Source organism: Hyperolius riggenbachi, chromosome 2 (genome assembly GCF_040937935.1).
Source record: "Hyperolius riggenbachi isolate aHypRig1 chromosome 2, aHypRig1.pri, whole genome shotgun sequence".
NCBI lineage: Eukaryota > Metazoa > Chordata > Amphibia > Anura > Hyperoliidae > Hyperolius > Hyperolius riggenbachi.
The window spans coordinates 573,601,793-573,621,287 of record NC_090647.1 but is presented as its reverse complement, the minus strand read 5'-3'; the positions used below and the strand labels follow the sequence as shown (position 1 = coordinate 573,621,287).

Below are 19,495 nucleotides of genomic sequence, written 5' to 3'. Positions count from 1 at the left end.
CTCTCCTGCACCTAGTCCTCCTCTCTGCACAGTGCCTCCACCTTCTCCGCTCCTGCACCCAGTCCTCTTCTCTGCACAGTGCCTTCACCTTCTCCTCTCCTGCACCTAGTCCTCCTCTCTGCACTGTGCCTCCACCTTCTCCTCTCCTGCACCTAGTCCTCCTCTCTGCACAGTGCCTCCACCTTCTCTTCTCCTGCACCTAGTCCTCCTCTCTGCACATTGCCTCCACCTTCTCATCTCCTGCACCTAGTCCTCCTCTCTGCACAGTGCCTCCACCTTCTCCTCTCCTGCACCTAGTCCTCCTCTCTGCACAGTGCCTCCACCTTCTCCTCTCCTGCACCTAGTCCTCCTCTCTGCACAGTGCCTCCACCTTCTCATCTCCTGCACCTAGTCCTCCTCTCTGCACTGTGCCTCCACCTTCTCCTCTCCTGTACCCAGTCCTCTTCTCTGCACAGTGCCTCCACCTTCTCATCTCCTGCACCTAGTCCTCCTCTCTGCACTGTGCCTCCACCTTCTCCTCTCCTGCACCCAGTCCTCTTCTCTGCACAGTGCCTCCACCTTCTCATCTCCTGCACCTAGACCTCTTCTCTGCACAGTGCCTCCACCTTCTCCTCTCCTGCACCTAGTCCTCTTCTCTGCACAGTGCCTCCACCTTCTCATCTCCTGCACCTAGTCCTCCTCTCTGCACAGTGCCTCCACCTTCTCATCTCCTGCACCTAGTCCTCCTCTCTGCACAGTGCCTCCACTTTCTCCTCTCCTGCACCTAGTCCTCCTCTCTGCACAGTGCCTCCACCTTCTCATCTCCTGCACCTAGTCCTCCTCTCTGCACAGTGCCTCCACCTTCTCATCTCTTGCACCTAGTCCTCCTCTCTGCACAGTGCTTCCACCTTCTCATCTCCTGCACCTAGTCCTCTTCTCTGCACAGTGCCTCCACCTTCTCCTCTCCTGCACCTAGTCGTCCTCTCTGCACTGTGCCTCCACCTTCTCCTCTCCTGCACCTAGTCCTCTTCTCTGCACAGTGCCTCCACCTTCTCATCTCCTGCACCTAGTCCTCTTCTCTGTACAGTGCCTCCACCTTCTCCTCTCCTGCACCTAGTCCTCCTCTCTGCATAGTGCCTCCACCTTCTCCTCTCCTGCACCTAGTCCTCCTCTCTGTACAGTGCCTCCACCTTCTCCTCTCCTGCACCTAGTCCTTGTCTATGCACAGTGCCTCCACCTTCTCCTCTCCTGCACCTAGTCCTCCTCTCTGCACAGTGCCTCCACCTTCTCCTCTCCTGCACCTAGTCCTCCTCTCTGTACAGTGCCTCCACCTTCTCCTCTCCTGCACCTAGTCCTTGTCTATGCACAGTGCCTCCACCTTCTCATCTCCTGCACCTAGTCCTCCTCTCTGCACAGTGCCTCCACCTTCTCCTCTCCTGCACCTAGTCCTCCTCTCTGCACATTGCCTCCACCTTCTCATCTCCTGCACCTAGTCCTCTTCTCTGCACAGTGCCTCCACCTTCTCCTCTCCTGCACCTAGTCCTCTTCTCTGCACAGTGCCTCCACCTTCTCCTCTCCTGCACCTAGTCCTCCTCTCTGCACAGTGCCTCCACCTTCTCCTCTCCTGCACCTAGTCCTCCTCTCTGCACAGTGCCTCCACCTTCTCATCTCCTGCACCTAGTCCTCCTCTCTGCACAGTGCTTCCACCTTCTCCTCTCCTGCACCTAGTCCTCTTCTCTGCACAGTGCCTCCACCTTCTCATCTCCTGCACCTAGTCCTCCTCTCTGTACAGTGCCTCCACCTTCTCCTCTCCTGCACCTAGTCCTCTTCTCTGCACAGTGCCTCCACCTTCTCATCTCCTGCACCTAGTCCTCTTCTCTGCACAGTGCCTCCACCTTCTCCTCTCCTGCACCTAGTCCTCCTCTCTGCACAGTGCCTCCACCTTCTCATCTCCTGCACCTAGTCCTCCTCTCTGCACTGTGCCTCCACCTTCTCATCTCCTGCACCTAGTCCTCCTCTCTGCACAGTGCCTCCACCTTCTCATCTCCTGCACCTAGTCCTCCTCTCTGTACAGTGCCTCCACCTTCTCCTCTCCTGCACCTAGTCCTCTTCTCTGCACAGTGCCTCCACCTTCTTATCTCCTGCACCTAGTCCTCCTCTCTGCACAGTGCCTCCACCTTCTCCTCTCCTGCACCTAGTCCTCCTCTCTGCACTGTGCCTCCACCTTCTCATCTCCTGCACCTAGTCCTCTTCTCTGCACAGTGCCTCCACCTTCTCCTCTCCTGCACCTAGTCCTCTTCTCTGCACAGTGCCTCCACCTTCTCATCTCCTGCACCTAGTCCTCTTCTCTGCACAGTGCCTCCACCTTCTCCTCTCCTGCACCTAGTCCTCCTCTCTGCACTGTGCCTCCACCTTCTCATCTCCTGCACCTAGTCCTCCTCTCTGCACAGTGCCTCCACCTTCTCATCTCCTGCACCTAGTCCTCCTCTCTGTACAGTGCCTCCACCTTCTCCTCTCCTGCACCTAGTCCTCTTCTCTGCACAGTGCCTCCACCTTCTTATCTCCTGCACCTAGTCCTCCTCTCTGCACAGTGCCTCCACCTTCACCTCTCCTGCACCTAGTCCTCCTCTCTGCACTGTGCCTCCACCTTCTCATCTCCTGCACCTAGTCCTCTTCTCTGCACAGTGCCTCCACCTTCTCCTCTCCTGCACCTAGTCCTCTTCTCTGCACAGTGCCTCCACCTTCTCATCTCCTGCACCTAGTCCTCTTCTCTGCACAGTGCCTCCACCTTCTCATCTCCTGCACCTAGACCTCTTCTCTGCACTGGGCCTCCACCTTCTCATCTCCTGCACCTAGTCCTTGTCTATGCACTGTGCCTCCACCTTCTCCTCTCCTGCACCTAGTCCTCTTCTCTGCACAGTGCCTCCACCTTCTCCTCTTCTCCTGCACCTAGTCCTCTTCTCTACTTCTTCTCCATGCTTTGGTCTTTTTCTCTGGATTTATCTCCTTGCCCTCTATTCCATGCCTCTGTATTTTGCTCTGGCCCCATCTCCATGCCCTCTGTTCCATGCCTTGGTCTTGTGCTCTGGCCCCATCTCCATGCCCTCTGTTCCATGCTTTGGTCTTGTGCTCTGGCCCCATCTCCATGCCCTCTGTTCCATGCCTTGGTCTTGTGCTCTGGTCCCATCTCCATGCCCTCTGTTCCATGCCTTGGTCTTGTGCTCTGGTCCCATCTCCATGCCCGTTCCATGCCTTGGTCTTGTTCTCTGGCCCCATCTCCATGCCCTCTGTTCCATGCCTTGGTCTTTTGCTCTGGCCCCATCTCCATGCCCTCTGTTCTATGCCTTGGTCTTGTGCTCTGGCCCCATCTCCATGCCCTCTGTTCCATGCCTTGGTCTTGTGCTCTGGCCCCATCTCCATGCCCTCTGTTCCATGCCTTGGTCTTTTGATCTGGCCCCATCTCCATGCCCTCTGTTCCATGCCTTGGTCTTGTGCTCTGGTCCCATCTCCATGCCCTCTGTTCCATGCCTTGGTCTTGTGCTCTGGTCACATCTCCATGCCCTCTGTTCCATGCCTTGGTCTTTTGATCTGGCCCCATCTCCATGCCCTCTGTTCCATGCCTTGGTCTTGTGCTCTGGCCCCATCTCCATGCCCTCTGTTCCATGCCTTGGTCTTGTGCTCTGGCCCCATCTCCATGCCCTCTGTTCCATGCCTTGGTCTTGTGCTCTGGTCCCATCTCCATGCCCTCTGTTCCATGCCTTGGTCTTGTGCTCTGGTCCCATCTCCATGCCCTCTGTTCCATGCCTTGGTCTTGTGCTCTGGCCCCATCTCCATGCCCTCTGTTCCATGCCTTGGTCTTGTGCTCTGGCCCCATCTCCATGCCCTCTGTTCCATGCCTTGGTCTTTTGCTCTTGCCTTTCTCAGCATTCTCTATTATGCCCTGATCTTTTATTAAAGTGACACAGAAGGAAAAAAAACTTACTGTATGATATTATGAATTGTATGTGTAGTAAGGCTAGAACATTTAGTAGCAAAGAAAAGAGTCTCATTTTTATTTTCAGTTATATAGTTTTTTATAACATTGCATGCTTTTTTAAATTGAACTTAAACCAAAGTTTAAAAGAAAGTGTTTCACTTACATGGGGCTTCTACCAGCCCCCTGCAGACTTCCTGTGCCTGTTCCGGTCCTACGCCGGTGTTAAACTTCGATTTTCCCCTACTAGCCAGTCAATGGCCACTGCGCGCCCTCAAACACACTCCCGCCGCTGGGAGCATCCTTTGCAGGCACAGTACGGGATTTCTGCATACTGCACATATTCAGGATGTTCCCGGCGGGAGCGTGATCGAGAACGTGCATAGCCAGGAGGTGCAGTGACTGGCCAGTCGGGGGAAATCGAAACTTAGCTGTGGCATGGGGACTGGAGGATCGGTGAGTGACGGCGCGGTCACAGTACGTCTGCAGGGGGCTGGAGAATCAGTGAGTGACGGCGCGGTCACAGTACGTCTGCAGGGGGCTGGAGGATCGGTGAGTGACGGCGCGGTCACAGTTCATCCGCAGGGGGCTGGAGGATCGGTGATTGAGGGCGCGGTCACAGTACATCAGCAGGGGACTGGAGGATCGGTGAGTGACGGCGCGGTCACAGTACGTCTGCAGGGGGCTGGAGGATCGGTGAGTGACGGCGCGGTCACAGTACGTCTGCAGGAGGCTGGAGGATCGGTGAGTGACGGCGCGGTCACAGTACGTCTGTAGGGGACTGGAGGATCGGTGAGTGACGGCGCGGTCACAGTATGTCTGCAGGGGGCTGGAGGATCGGTGAGTGACGGCGCGGTCACAGTACGTCAGCAGGGGACTGGAGGATCGGTGAGTGACGGCACGGTCACAGTACGTCAGCAGGGCACTGGAAGATCGGTGAGTGACGGCGCGGTCACAGTACATCAGCAGGGGACTGGAGGATCGGTGAGTGACGGCGCGGTCACAGTACGTCTGCAGGGGGCTGGAGGATCGGTGAGTGACGGCGTGGTCACAGTACGTCTGTAGGGGACTGGAGGATCGGTGAGTGACGGCGCGGTCACAGTACGTCTGCAGGGGGCTGGAGGATCGGTGAGTGACGGCGCGGTCACAGTACGTCTGCAGGGGTCTGGAGGATCGGTGAGTGACGGCGCGGTCACAGTACGTCTGCAGGGGGCTGGAGGATCGGTGAGTGACGGCGCGGTCACAGTACGTCTGCAGGGGGCTGGAGGATCGGTGAGTGACGGCGCGGTCACAGTACGTCTGCAGGAGACTGGAGGATCGGTGAGTGACGGCGCGGTCACAGTATGTCTGCAGGGGGCTGGAGGATCGGTGAGTGACAGCGCGGTCACAGTACGTCTGCAGGGAACTGGAGGACCGGTGAGTGACGGCGCGGTCACAGTACGTCTGCAGGGGGCTGGAGGATCGGTGAGTGACGGCGCGGTCACAGTACGTCTGCAGGGGGCTGGAGGATCGGTGAGTGACGGCGCGGTCACAGTACGTCTGCAGGAGACTGGAGGATCGGTGAGTGACGGCGCGGTCACAGTACGTCTGCAGGGGGCTGGAGGATCGGTGAGTGACAGCGCGGTCACAGTACGTCTGCAGGGAACTGGAGGACCGGTGAGTGACGGCGCGGTCACAGTACGTCTGCAGGGGGCTGGAGGATCGGTGAGTGACGGCGCGGTCACAGTACGTCTGCAGGAGACTGGAGGATCGGTGAGTGACGGCGCGGTCACAGTACGTCTGCAGGGGGCTGGAGGATCGGTGAGTGACAGCGCGGTCACAGTACGTCTGCAGGGAACTGGAGGACCGGTGAGTGACGGCGCGGTCACAGTACGTCTGCAGGGGGCTGGAGGATCGGTCAGTGACGGCGCGGTCACAGTACGTCTGCAGGGGCCTGGTAGAAGCCCCAGGTAAGTGTAGGTTTTTTTTTTTTACTTTCGTTTAGGTTTCCTTTAACCACTTAACCCCCCGTGGTACGAATGTCTCCTTCCCTTTTTCCCCCCTAAAAAAACAGGGACGGAGAAATCCGTACTTTCCGCGCTACCGCCGCTGTCCGCGCTCCCGCCGCTCGTGCGCGCCGCCGCCTGCTCGCCCGGAGATCAATGAACGGGAAAATCCATTCCCGTTCGTTGATCTAAGCCCCCGCAATGATCTGCTGCTTCTTTGAGAAACAGCGCGATCATTGTGATTTGGCCAGCCTCATTCTGCTTCCTGTAAGCGTCCTTCCAGACGCTTACAGGTCGCATGTAAACAAACACAATTTGGCCATCTTGTGGCCAAATAGTAAAACTACACCCTAAAGCATTTTACATATACAAACAACATAACATTTACACAATAAATTAACTCATTACCTCCCACACTCCCCAATTTTTTTTATTTTTTTTTTGTAATTAAAAAAAAAAAATACAATAAAAAAAATACATAAATAGTTACCTTAGGGACTGAACTTTTTAAATATTTATGTCAAGAGGGTATAACACTGTTACTTTATAAACTGCGGGCTTGTAATTAGGGATGGATGCAAAACTGAAAAAAATGCACCTTTATTTCCAAATAAAATATTGGCGCCAAACATTGTGATAGGGACTTAATTTAAACGGTTTTATAACCGGGACAAATGGGCAATTACATTTCATGGGTTTTAATTACAGTAGCATGCATTATTTAAAAACTATAATGGCCAAAAACTGAAAAAAATTTTCCCACATTTTTCCTATTTTCCCATTAAAACACATTTAGAATAAAATAATTCTTGGCATAATGTCCCACCTAAAGAAAGCCTAATTGGTGGCGAAAAAAACAAGATATAGTTCATTTCATTGCGATAAGTAATAATAAAGTTATAGACAAATGAATGGAAGGAGCGCTGAAAGGTGAAAATTGCTCTGGTGTTCAAGGGGTAAAACCCCTCAGTGGTGAAGTGGTTAATATTTGCAGTTTACAAATCACACTGTGTATTTTAAACTATGAAACAGAGCAGAACTAATGAACCTTTGAACTTCCCTGCAGTAAAACCTTAAACAAACCAGAAACTGTGAGAGACCGGTTGAGATAAGTGCTTCAAAAAACTGCACTGTAGCTGACCCAAGTTGGGTCTCAGAGCTCAGAGAAGCTCTTTTGCATAGATAACTGACGTTTCTTAGCTCTTCCTGTACTGGAAACAATATGAGACTCATCCGTACTACTAATCTTCTATTTCTTAGCCAGACTACAAATACAAATCATTACAAGTTTATTTTCACTTCCGATTCCCTTTAAGGCCACTATACTTCAACTTCAAACCTGATTATTATTTTTATTGCATTATTTAAAGTAGAGCTGTGTGTGTTGCTCATAGTGGGTGCTATTGATTGCTGTACTGGGCAGTCCTGTAGTTGGGCTGCAGTTATGTGACTTCTCCTCTGTCTGTGTCAGTTTGCAGAAGCTCAGCAGTATGTCTGCAGTTATGTGACTTCTCCTCTTGTCTGTGTCAGGTTGCAGAAGCTCAGCAGTGTGTCTGCAGTTATGTGACTTCTCCTCTGTCTGTGTCAGGTTGCAGAAGCTCAGCAGTATGTCTGCAGTTATGTGACTTCTCCTCTTGTGTCAGTGTCAGGTTGCAGAAGCTCAGCAGTATGTCTGCAGTTGTGTGACTTCTCCTCTGTCTGTGTCAGGTTGCAGAAGCTCAGCAGTATGTCTGCAGTTATGTGACTTCTCCTCTTGTGTCAGTGTCAGGTTGCAGAAGCTCAGCAGTATGTCTGCACTTATGTGACTTCTCCTCTGTGTCAGGTTGCAGAAGCTCAGCAGTATGTCTGCAGTTATGTGACTTCTCCTCTGTCTGTGTCAGGTTGCAAAAGCTCAGCAGTATGTCTGCAGTTATGTGACTTCTCCTCTGTCTGTGTCAGGTTGCAGAAGCTCAGCAGTGTGTCTGCAGTTATGTGACTTCTCCTCTTGTCTGTGTCAGGTTGCAGAAGCTCAGCAGTGTGTCTGCAGTTATGTGACTTCTCCTCTGTCTGTGTCAGGTTGCAGAAGCTCAGCAGTATGTCTGCAGTTATGTGACTTCCCCTCTTGTGTCTGTGTCAGGTTGCAGAAGCTCAGCAGTATGTCTGCAGTTATGTGACTTCTCCTCTGTCTGTGTCAGGTTGCAGAAGCTCAGCAGTATGTCTGCAGTTATGTGACTTCTCCTGTGTCTGTGTCAGTTTGCAGAAGCTCAGCAGTATGTCTGCAGTTATGTGACTTCTCCTCTGTCTGTGTCAGGTTGCAGAAGCTCAGCAGTGTGTCTGCAGTTATGTGACGTCTCCTCTGTCTGTGTCAGGTTGCAGAAGCTCAGCAGTATGTCTGCAGTTGTGTGACTTCTCCTCTGTCTGTGTCAGGTTGCAGAAGCTCAGCAGTATGTCTGCAGTTATGTGACTTCTCCTCTTGTCAGTGTCAGGTTGCAGAAGCTCAGCAGTATGTCTGCAGTTATGTGACTTCTCCTCTGTCTGTGTCAGGTTGCAGAAGCTCAGCAGTATGTCTGCAGTTATGTGACTTCTCCTCTTGTGTCTGTGTCAGGTTGCAGAAGCTCAGCAGTATGTCTGCAGTTATGTGACTTTTCCTCGTGTCTGTGTCAGGTTGCAGAAGCTCAGCAGTATGTCTGCAGTTATGTGACTTCTCCTCTTGTGTCAGTGTCAGGTTGCAGAAGCTCAGCAGTATGTCTGCAGTTATGTGACTTCTCCTCTGTCTGTGTCAGGTCTAGAAGCTCAGCAGTATGTCTGCAGTTATGTGACTTCTCCTCTGTCTGTGTCAGGTTGCAGAAGCTCAGCAGTATGTCTGCAGTTATGTGACTTCTCCTCTGTCTGTGTCAGGTTGCAGAAGCTCAGCAGTATGTCTGCAGTTATGTGACTTCTCCTCTGTCTGTGTCAGGTTGCAGAAGCTCAGCAGTATGTCTGCAGTTGTGTGACTTCTCCTCTGTCTGTGTCAGGTTGCAGAAGCTCAGCAGTATGTCTGCAGTTATGTGACTTATCCTCTGTCTGTGTCAGGTTGCAGAAGCTCAGCAGTATGTCTGCAGTTATGTGACTTCTCCTCTGTCTGTGTCAGGTTGCAGAAGCTCAGCAGTATGTCTGCAGTTATGTGACTTCTCCTCTGTCTGTGTCAGGTTGCAGAATCTCAGCAGTATGTCTGCAGTTATGTGACGTCTCCTCTGTCTGTGTCAGGTTGCAGAAGCTCAGCAGTATGTCTGCAGTTGTGTGACTTCTCCTCTGTCTGTGTCAGGTTGCAGAAGCTCAGCAGTATGTCTGCAGTTATGTGACTTCTCCTCTTGTCAGTGTCAGGTTGCAGAAGCTCAGCAGTATGTCTGCAGTTGTGTGACTTCTCCTCTGTCTGTGTCAGGTTGCAGAAGCTCAGCAGTATGTCTGCAGTTATGTGACTTCTCCTCTTGTCAGTGTCAGGTTGCAGAAGCTCAGCAGTATGTCTGCAGTTATGTGACTTCTCCTCTGTCTGTGTCAGGTTGCAGAAGCTCAGCAGTATGTCTGCAGTTATGTGACTTCTCCTCTTGTGTCTGTGTCAGGTTGCAGAAGCTCAGCAGTATGTCTGCAGTTATGTGACTTTTCCTCGTGTCTGTGTCAGGTTGCAGAAGCTCAGCAGTATGTCTGCAGTTATGTGACTTCTCCTCTTGTGTCAGTGTCAGGTTGCAGAAGCTCAGCAGTATGTCTGCAGTTATGTGACTTCTCCTCTGTCTGTGTCAGGTCTAGAAGCTCAGCAGTATGTCTGCAGTTATGTGACTTCTCCTCTGTCTGTGTCAGGTTGCAGAAGCTCAGCAGTATGTCTGCAGTTATGTGACTTCTCCTCTGTCTGTGTCAGGTTGCAGAAGCTCAGCAGTATGTCTGCAGTTATGTGACTTCTCCTCTGTCTGTGTCAGGTTGCAGAAGCTCAGCAGTATGTCTGCAGTTATGTGACTTCTCCTCTGTCTGTGTCAGGTTGCAGAATCTCAGCAGTATGTCTGCAGTTATGTGGCTTCTCCTCTGTCTGTGTCAGGTTGCAGAATCTCAGCAGTATGTCTGCAGTTATGTGACTTCTCCTCTGTCTGTGTCAGGTTGCAGAAGCTCAGCAGTATGTCTGCAGTTATGTGACTTCTCCTCTGTCTGTGTCAGTTTGCAGAAGCTCAGCAGTATGTCTGCAGTTATGTGACTTCTCCTGTCTGTGTCAGGTTGCAGAAGCTCAGCAGTATGTCTGCAGTTATGTGACTTCTCCTCCTCTGTCTGTGTCAGGTTGCAGAAGCTCAGCGGTATGTCTGCAGTTATGTGACGTCTCCTCTGTCTGTGTCAGGTTGCAGAAGCTCAGCAGTATGTCTGCACTTATGTGACTTCTCCTCCTGTGTCTGTGTCAGGTTGCAGAAGCTCAGCAGTATGTCTGCAGTTATGTGACTTCTCCTCTGTCTGTGTCAGGTTGCAGAAGCTCAGCAGTATGTCTGCAGTTATGTGACTTCTCCTCTTGTGTCTGTCAGGTTGCAGAAGCTCAGCAGTATGTCTGCAGTTATGTGACTTCTCCTGTGTCTGTGTCAGTTTGCAGAAGCTCAGCAGTGTGTCTGCAGTTATGTGACTTCTCCTCTGTCTGTGTCAGGTTGCAGAAGCTCAGCAGTGTGTCTGCAGTTATGTGACTTCTCCTCTGTCTGTGTCAGGTTGCAGAAGCTCAGCAGTATGTCTGCAGTTATGTGACTTCTCCTCTGTCTGTGTCAGGTTGCAGAAGCTCAGCAGTATGTCTGCAGTTATGTGACTTCTCCTCTGTCTGTGTCAGGTTGCAGAAGCTCAGCAGTATGTCTGCAGTTATGTGACTTCTCCTCTGTCTGTGTCAGGTTGCAGAAGCTCAGCAGTATGTCTGCAGTTATGTGACTTCTCCTCTTGTGTCTGTGTCAGGTTGCAGAAGCTCAGCAGTATGTCTGCAGTTATGTGACTTCTCCTCTGTCTGTGTCAGTTTGCAGAAGCTCAGCAGTGTGTCTGCAGTTATGTGACTTCTCCTCCTCTGTCTGTGTCAGGTTGCAGAAGCTCAGCGGTATGTCTGCAGTTATGTGACTTCTCCTCTTGTGTCTGTGTCAGGTTGCAGAAGCTCAGCAGTATGTCTGCAGTTATGTGACTTCTCCTCTGTCTGTGTCAGGTTGCAGAAGCTCAGCAGTATGTCTGCAGTTATGTGACTTCTCCTCTGTCTCTGTCAGGTTGCAGAAGCTCAGCAGTATGTCTGCACTTATGTGACTTCTCCTCTGTGTCAGGTTGCAGAAGCTCAGCAGTATGTCTGCAGTTATGTGACTTCTCCTCTGTCTGTGTCAGGTTGCAGAAGCTCAGCAGTATGTCTGCAGTTATGTGACTTCTCCTCTGTCTCTGTCAGGTTGCAGAAGCTCAGCAGTATGTCTGCACTTATGTGACTTCTCCTCTGTGTCAGGTTGCAGAAGCTCAGCAGTATGTCTGCAGTTATGTGACTTCTCCTCTGTCTGTGTCAGTTTGCAGAAGCTCAGCAGTATGTCTGCAGTTATGTGACTTCTCCTCTGTCTGTGTCAGGTTGCAGAAGCTCAGCAGTATGTCTACAGTTATGTGACTTCTCCTCTGTCTGTGTCAGGTTGCAGAAGCTCAGCAGTGTGTCTGCAGTTATGTGACTTCTCCTCTGTCTGTGTCAGGTTGCAGAAGCTCAGCAGTATGTCTACAGTTATGTGACTTCTCCTCTGTCTGTGTCAGGTTGCAGAAGCTCAGCAGTATGTCTGCAGTTATGTGACTTCTCCTCTTGTGTCTGTGTCAGGCTGCAGAAGCTCAGCAGTATGTCTGCAGTTATGTGACTTCTCCTCTGTCTGTGTCAGGTTGCAGAAGCTCAGCAGTATGTCTGCAGTTAGGTGACTTCTCCTCTGTCTGTGTCAGGTTGCAGAAGCTCAGCAGTATGTCTGCAGTTAGGTGACTTCTCCTCTGTCTGTATCAGGTCTAGAAGCTCAGCAGTATGTCTGCAGTTATGTGACTTCTCCTCTGTCTGTGTCAGGTTGCAGAAGCTCAGCAGTATGTCTGCAGTTATGTGACTTCTCCTTTGTGTCAGGTTGCAGAAGCTCAGCAGTATGTCTGCAGTTATGTGACGTTTCCTCTTGTGTCTGTGTCAGGTTGCAGAAGCTCAGCAGTATGTCTGCAGTTATGTGACTTCTCCTCTGTCTGTGTCAGGTTGCAGAAGCTCAGCAGTATGTCTGCAGTTATGTGACTTCTCCTCTGTCTCTGTCAGGTTGCAGAAGCTCAGCAGTATGTCTGCACTTATGTGACTTCTCCTCTGTGTCAGGTTGCAGAAGCTCAGCAGTATGTCTGCAGTTATGTGACTTCTCCTCTGTCTGTGTCAGGTTGCAGAAGCTCAGCAGTATGTCTGCAGTTATGTGACTTCTCCTCTGTCTCTGTCAGGTTGCAGAAGCTCAGCAGTATGTCTGCACTTATGTGACTTCTCCTCTGTGTCAGGTTGCAGAAGCTCAGCAGTATGTCTGCAGTTATGTGACTTCTCCTCTGTCTGTGTCAGTTTGCAGAAGCTCAGCAGTATGTCTGCAGTTATGTGACTTCTCCTCTGTCTGTGTCAGGTTGCAGAAGCTCAGCAGTATGTCTACAGTTATGTGACTTCTCCTCTGTCTGTGTCAGGTTGCAGAAGCTCAGCAGTGTGTCTGCAGTTATGTGACTTCTCCTCTGTCTGTGTCAGGTTGCAGAAGCTCAGCAGTATGTCTACAGTTATGTGACTTCTCCTCTGTCTGTGTCAGGTTGCAGAAGCTCAGCAGTATGTCTGCAGTTATGTGACTTCTCCTCTGTCTGTGTCAGGTTGCAGAAGCTCAGCAGTATGTCTGCAGTTATGTGACTTCTCCTCTTGTGTCTGTGTCAGGCTGCAGAAGCTCAGCAGTATGTCTGCAGTTATGTGACTTCTCCTCTGTCTGTGTCAGGTTGCAGAAGCTCAGCAGTATGTCTGCAGTTAGGTGACTTCTCCTCTGTCTGTATCAGGTCTAGAAGCTCAGCAGTATGTCTGCAGTTATGTGACTTCTCCTCTGTCTGTGTCAGGTTGCAGAAGCTCAGCAGTATGTCTGCAGTTATGTGACTTCTCCTTTGTGTCAGGTTGCAGAAGCTCAGCAGTATGTCTGCAGTTATGTGACGTTTCCTCTTGTGTCTGTGTCAGGTTGCAGAAGCTCAGCAGTATGTCTGCAGTTATGTGACTTCTCCTCTGTCTGTGTCAGGTTGCAGAAGCTCAGCAGTATGTCTGCAGTTATGTGACGTTTCCTCTTGTGTCTGTGTCAGGTTGCAGAAGCTCAGCAGTATGTCTGCAGTTATGTGACTTCTCCTCTGTCTGTGTCAGGTTGCAGAAGCTCAGCAGTATGTCTGCAGTTATGTGACTTCTCCTCTTGTGTCTGTGTCAGGTTGCAGAAGCTCAGCAGTATGTCTGCAGTTATGTGACTTCTCCTCTGTCTGTGTCAGGTTGCAGAAGCTCAGCAGTATGTCTGCAGTTGTGTGACTTCCCCTCTTGTGTCTGTGTCAGGTTGCAGAAGCTCAGCAGTATGTCTGCAGTTATGTGACTTCTCTTGTGTCTGTGTCAGGTTGCAGAAGCTCAGCAGTATGTCTGCAGTTATGTGACTTCTCCTGTCTGTGTCAGGTTGCAGAAGCTCAGCAGTATGTCTGCAGTTATGTGACTTCTCCTCTGTCTGTGTCAGGCTGCAGAAGCTCAGCAGTATGTCTGCAGTTATGTGACTTCTCCTCTGTCTGTGTCAGGTTGGAGAAGCTCAACAGTATGTCTGCAGTTATGTGACTTCTCCTCTGTCTGTGTCAGGTTGCAGAAGCTCAGCAGTATGTCTGCAGTTATGTGACTTCTCCTTTGTGTCTGTGTCAGGTTGCAGAAGCTCAGCAGTATGTCTGCAGTTATGTGACTTCTCCTCTTGTGTCTGTGTCAGGTTGCAGAAGCTCAGCAGTATGTCTGCAGTTATGTGACTTCTCCTCTGTCTGTGTCAGGTTGCAGAAGCTCAGCAGTATGTCTGCAGTTATGTGACTTCTCCTCTGTCTGTGTCAGGTTGCAGAAGCTCAGCAGTGTCTGCAGTTATGTGACGTCTCCTCTGTCTGTGTCAGGTTGAAGAAGCTCAGCAGTGTGTCTGCAGTTATGTGACGTCTCCTCTGTCTGTGTCAGGTTGCAGAAGCTCAGCAGTATGTCTGCAGTTATGTGACTTCTCCTCTGTCTGTGTCAGGTTGCAGAAGCTCAGCAGTATGTCTGCAGTTATGTGACTTCTCCTCTTGTGTCTGTGTCAGGTTGCAGAAGCTCAGCAGTATGTCTGCAGTTATGTGACTTCTCCTCTGTCTGTGTCAGGTTGCGGAAGCTCAGCAGTATGTCTGCAGTTATGTGATGTCTCCTCCTCTGTCTGTGTCAGGTTGCAGAAGCTCAGCAGTATGTCTGCAGTTATGTGACTTCTCCTCTGTCTGTGTCAGGTTGCAGAAGCTCAGCAGTATGTCTGCAGTTATGTGACTTCTCCTCTTGTGTCTGTGTCAGGTTGCAGAAGCTCAGCAGTATGTCTGCAGTTATGTGACTTCTCCTCTGTCTGTGTCAGGTTGCAGAAGCTCAGCAGTATGTCTGCAGTTATGTGACTTCTCCTCTTGTGTCTGTGTCAGGTTGCAGAAGCTCAGCAGTATGTCTGCAGTTATGTGACTTCTCCTCTGTCTGTGTCAGTTTGCAGAAGCTCAGCAGTATGTCTGCAGTTATGTGACTTCTCCTCTGTCTGTGTCAGGTTGCAGAAGCTCAGCAGTATGTCTACAGTTATGTGACTTCTCCTCTGTCTGTGTCAGGTTGCAGAAGCTCAGCAGTGTGTCTGCAGTTATGTGACTTCTCCTCTGTCTGTGTCAGGTTGCAGAAGCTCAGCAGTATGTCTACAGTTATGTGACTTCTCCTCTGTCTGTGTCAGGTTGCAGAAGCTCAGCAGTATGTCTGCAGTTATGTGACTTCTCCTCTTGTGTCTGTGTCAGGCTGCAGAAGCTCAGCAGTATGTCTGCAGTTATGTGACTTCTCCTCTGTCTGTGTCAGGTTGCAGAAGCTCAGCAGTATGTCTGCAGTTAGGTGACTTCTCCTCTGTCTGTGTCAGGTTGCAGAAGCTCAGCAGTATGTCTGCAGTTAGGTGACTTCTCCTCTGTCTGTATCAGGTCTAGAAGCTCAGCAGTATGTCTGCAGTTATGTGACTTCTCCTCTGTCTGTGTCAGGTTGCAGAAGCTCAGCAGTATGTCTGCAGTTATGTGACTTCTCCTTTGTGTCAGGTTGCAGAAGCTCAGCAGTATGTCTGCAGTTATGTGACGTTTCCTCTTGTGTCTGTGTCAGGTTGCAGAAGCTCAGCAGTATGTCTGCAGTTATGTGACTTCTCCTCTGTCTGTGTCAGGTTGCAGAAGCTCAGCAGTATGTCTGCAGTTATGTGACTTCTCCTCTGTCTCTGTCAGGTTGCAGAAGCTCAGCAGTATGTCTGCACTTATGTGACTTCTCCTCTGTGTCAGGTTGCAGAAGCTCAGCAGTATGTCTGCAGTTATGTGACTTCTCCTCTGTCTGTGTCAGGTTGCAGAAGCTCAGCAGTATGTCTGCAGTTATGTGACTTCTCCTCTGTCTCTGTCAGGTTGCAGAAGCTCAGCAGTATGTCTGCACTTATGTGACTTCTCCTCTGTGTCAGGTTGCAGAAGCTCAGCAGTATGTCTGCAGTTATGTGACTTCTCCTCTGTCTGTGTCAGTTTGCAGAAGCTCAGCAGTATGTCTGCAGTTATGTGACTTCTCCTCTGTCTGTGTCAGGTTGCAGAAGCTCAGCAGTATGTCTACAGTTATGTGACTTCTCCTCTGTCTGTGTCAGGTTGCAGAAGCTCAGCAGTGTGTCTGCAGTTATGTGACTTCTCCTCTGTCTGTGTCAGGTTGCAGAAGCTCAGCAGTATGTCTACAGTTATGTGACTTCTCCTCTGTCTGTGTCAGGTTGCAGAAGCTCAGCAGTATGTCTGCAGTTATGTGACTTCTCCTCTGTCTGTGTCAGGTTGCAGAAGCTCAGCAGTATGTCTGCAGTTATGTGACTTCTCCTCTTGTGTCTGTGTCAGGCTGCAGAAGCTCAGCAGTATGTCTGCAGTTATGTGACTTCTCCTCTGTCTGTGTCAGGTTGCAGAAGCTCAGCAGTATGTCTGCAGTTAGGTGACTTCTCCTCTGTCTGTATCAGGTCTAGAAGCTCAGCAGTATGTCTGCAGTTATGTGACTTCTCCTCTGTCTGTGTCAGGTTGCAGAAGCTCAGCAGTATGTCTGCAGTTATGTGACTTCTCCTTTGTGTCAGGTTGCAGAAGCTCAGCAGTATGTCTGCAGTTATGTGACGTTTCCTCTTGTGTCTGTGTCAGGTTGCAGAAGCTCAGCAGTATGTCTGCAGTTATGTGACTTCTCCTCTGTCTGTGTCAGGTTGCAGAAGCTCAGCAGTATGTCTGCAGTTATGTGACTTCTCCTCTTGTGTCTGTGTCAGGTTGCAGAAGCTCAGCAGTATGTCTGCAGTTATGTGACTTCTCCTCTGTCTGTGTCAGGTTGCAGAAGCTCAGCAGTATGTCTGCAGTTATGTGACTTCTCCTCTTGTGTCTGTGTCAGGTTGCAGAAGCTCAGCAGTATGTCTGCAGTTATGTGACTTCTCCTCTGTCTGTGTCAGGTTGCAGAAGCTCAGCAGTATGTCTGCAGTTGTGTGACTTCCCCTCTTGTGTCTGTGTCAGGTTGCAGAAGCTCAGCAGTATGTCTGCAGTTATGTGACTTCTCTTGTGTCTGTGTCAGGTTGCAGAAGCTCAGCAGTATGTCTGCAGTTATGTGACTTCTCCTGTCTGTGTCAGGTTGCAGAAGCTCAGCAGTATGTCTGCAGTTATGTGACTTCTCCTCTGTCTGTGTCAGGCTGCAGAAGCTCAGCAGTATGTCTGCAGTTATGTGACTTCTCCTCTGTCTGTGTCAGGTTGGAGAAGCTCAACAGTATGTCTGCAGTTATGTGACTTCTCCTCTGTCTGTGTCAGGTTGCAGAAGCTCAGCAGTATGTCTGCAGTTATGTGACTTCTCCTTTGTGTCTGTGTCAGGTTGCAGAAGCTCAGCAGTATGTCTGCAGTTATGTGACTTCTCCTCTTGTGTCTGTGTCAGGTTGCAGAAGCTCAGCAGTATGTCTGCAGTTATGTGACTTCTCCTCTGTCTGTGTCAGGTTGCGGAAGCTCAGCAGTATGTCTGCAGTTATGTGATGTCTCCTCCTCTGTCTGTGTCAGGTTGCAGAAGCTCAGCAGTATGTCTGCAGTTATGTGACTTCTCCTCTGTCTGTGTCAGGTTGCAGAAGCTCAGCAGTGTCTGCAGTTATGTGACGTCTCCTCTGTCTGTGTCAGGTTGCAGAAGCTCAGCAGTGTGTCTGCAGTTATGTGACGTCTCCTCTGTCTGTGTCAGGTTGCAGAAGCTCAGCAGTATGTCTGCAATTATGTGACTTCTCCTCTGTCTGTGTCAGGTTGCAGAAGCTCAGCAGTATGTCTGCAGTTATGTGACTTCTCCTCTTGTGTCTGTGTCAGGTTGCAGAAGCTCAGCAGTATGTCTGCAGTTATGTGACTTCTCCTTTGTCTGTGTCAGGTTGCGGAAGCTCAGCAGTATGTCTGCAGTTATGTGATGTCTCCTCCTCTGTCTGTGTCAGGTTGCAGAAGCTCAGCAGTATGTCTGCAGTTATGTGACTTCTCCTCTGTCTGTGTCAGGTTGCAGAAGCTCAGCAGTATGTCTGCAGTTATGTGACTTCTCCTCTTGTGTCTGTGTCAGGTTGCAGAAGCTCAGCAGTATGTCTGCAGTTATGTGACTTCTCCTCTGTCTGTGTCAGGTTGCAGAAGCTCAGCAGTATGTCTGCAGTTGTGTGACTTCCCCTCTTGTGTCTGTCAGGTTGCAGAAGCTCAGCAGTATGTCTGCAGTTATGTGACTTCTCTTGTGTCTGTGTCAGGTTGCAGAAGCTCAGCAGTATGTCTGCAGTTATGTGACTTCTCCTGTCTGTGTCAGGTTGCAGAAGCTCAGCAGTATGTCTGCAGTTATGTGACTTCTCCTCTTTTGTCTGTGTCAGGTTGCAGAAGCTCAGCAGTATGTCTGCTTCAGATGAACTTGATGACTCTCAGGTTCGGCAGATGTTGTTTGACCTGGAATCTGCATACAACGCCTTCAACCGATTCCTTCATTCCTAGGAGTCAGCGTAAAGTCTTCCCATTGTCTTGTCACCACTCCCTTTATAATATTGTGCTGGTCGTGGCATAATACCGGACTAGGAGACCTCCATCTGTCACTGGCATACTTAAGGTAGCCATACATCAGCCGACTTGGCGGCTGGTTGACCATCCCATTCGAATATTATGATTGAATCAGATGAAAATTGGTGCTGCCCAGTGCATGCCTGACCGACAATGCAACCAGACGAAATTGCTGCAAGATTTTGGGCCGACTCGCGGCTCGATCGGGTGCGTGGCGGTAACGCTCTGCAATTTCGGCAACAAAACCCTGGCAATATCCAAGACACACCAAACACCCCCCTCCCGCCCCGGTGCTGGTTATATGTTACCTTTCCGTGGCCTCCGCTGGCTCCAGGTGCACTTTCTTCTGCATACACGCGCCCCACGTGGTTGCCTAAGAAGGGTGCGTATGTGACGTCAGACGTCATGCACGTGGCCACGTTACTAGGCAACCATGTGGCAGACGTGTATGAAGAACAGAGCACCTGGAGCCAGCGGGGACAAGTGGAGGCCGTGGACTGGTCATGTGTAACATGCACTGGGCACCAGGAGGACACTAAACACCAGGGGGAAAGCATCGGGGCGGCTAGGCGGCGTCACAAAGCCGATTCCTGACCGAATCTGCCCGTCATCGCTACATGTATGGCTACCTTTCCAGGAACAGATCTGTGTTTAGTTTTATCTGTCTTGTCCATCATCCGCTTCACTTTTCTCTGTATAGTTCTGAGTCATATGGAAGTTTTTCTATATTCGAATTATAAATGTTGATAAAAACACAAGTTTGGTTTCATTCTTTGGCTGAAGTATGTCGTGACATTTGTGGACATTATCAGCAAAGCGCAGTGAGATGTGTGGGGGCGGGGCTGTGTGTGGTGGGCAGGGCTGTGGAGTCAGAGGGCAGTGAGATGTGTGGGGGTGGGGCTGTGTGCTGGGCAGGACTGTGGAGTCAGAGGACAGTGAGATGTGTGGTGGGCAGGACTGTGTGTGGTGGGCAGGGCTGTAGAGTCAGAGGGCAGTGAGGGGGGTGGGACTGTCTGTGGTGGGCAGGGCTGTGCACTCAGAGGGCAGCGAGATGTGTGGGGGCAGGACTGTGTGGGGTGGGCAGGGCAGTAGAGTCAGAAGGCAGTGAGATGTGTGGTGGGTGGGGCTGTGGAGTCAGGGCAGTGAGATGTGTGGTGGGCGGGGCTGTAGAGTCAGAGGGCAGTGAGAGGTGTGGGGGCGGGGCTGTGTGTGGTGGGCAGGGCTGTGGAGTCAGGGGGCAGTGAGATGTGTGGGGGCGGGGCTGTGTGTGGTGGGCATGGCTGTGCAG

The 19,495-nt window shown here is 50.8% G+C and overlaps 1 protein-coding gene across 2 annotated transcripts in view; it reads left to right on the top strand.

Annotated features, from left to right (window-relative positions):
• Positions 1–18,965, top strand: part of VPS28 (VPS28 subunit of ESCRT-I) — a 131,098-nt gene extending 112,133 nt beyond the window's left edge. For both annotated transcript variants that reach the window (XM_068271057.1, XM_068271056.1), the window contains one exon: positions 18,027–18,965. In XM_068271057.1, the coding sequence (XP_068127158.1) occupies positions 18,027–18,144 (118 nt within the window). In that variant the 3' untranslated portion in view covers positions 18,145–18,965. The remainder of the gene's footprint in view (positions 1–18,026) is intronic.
• The last annotated feature ends 530 nt before the right edge of the window (positions 18,966–19,495 follow it).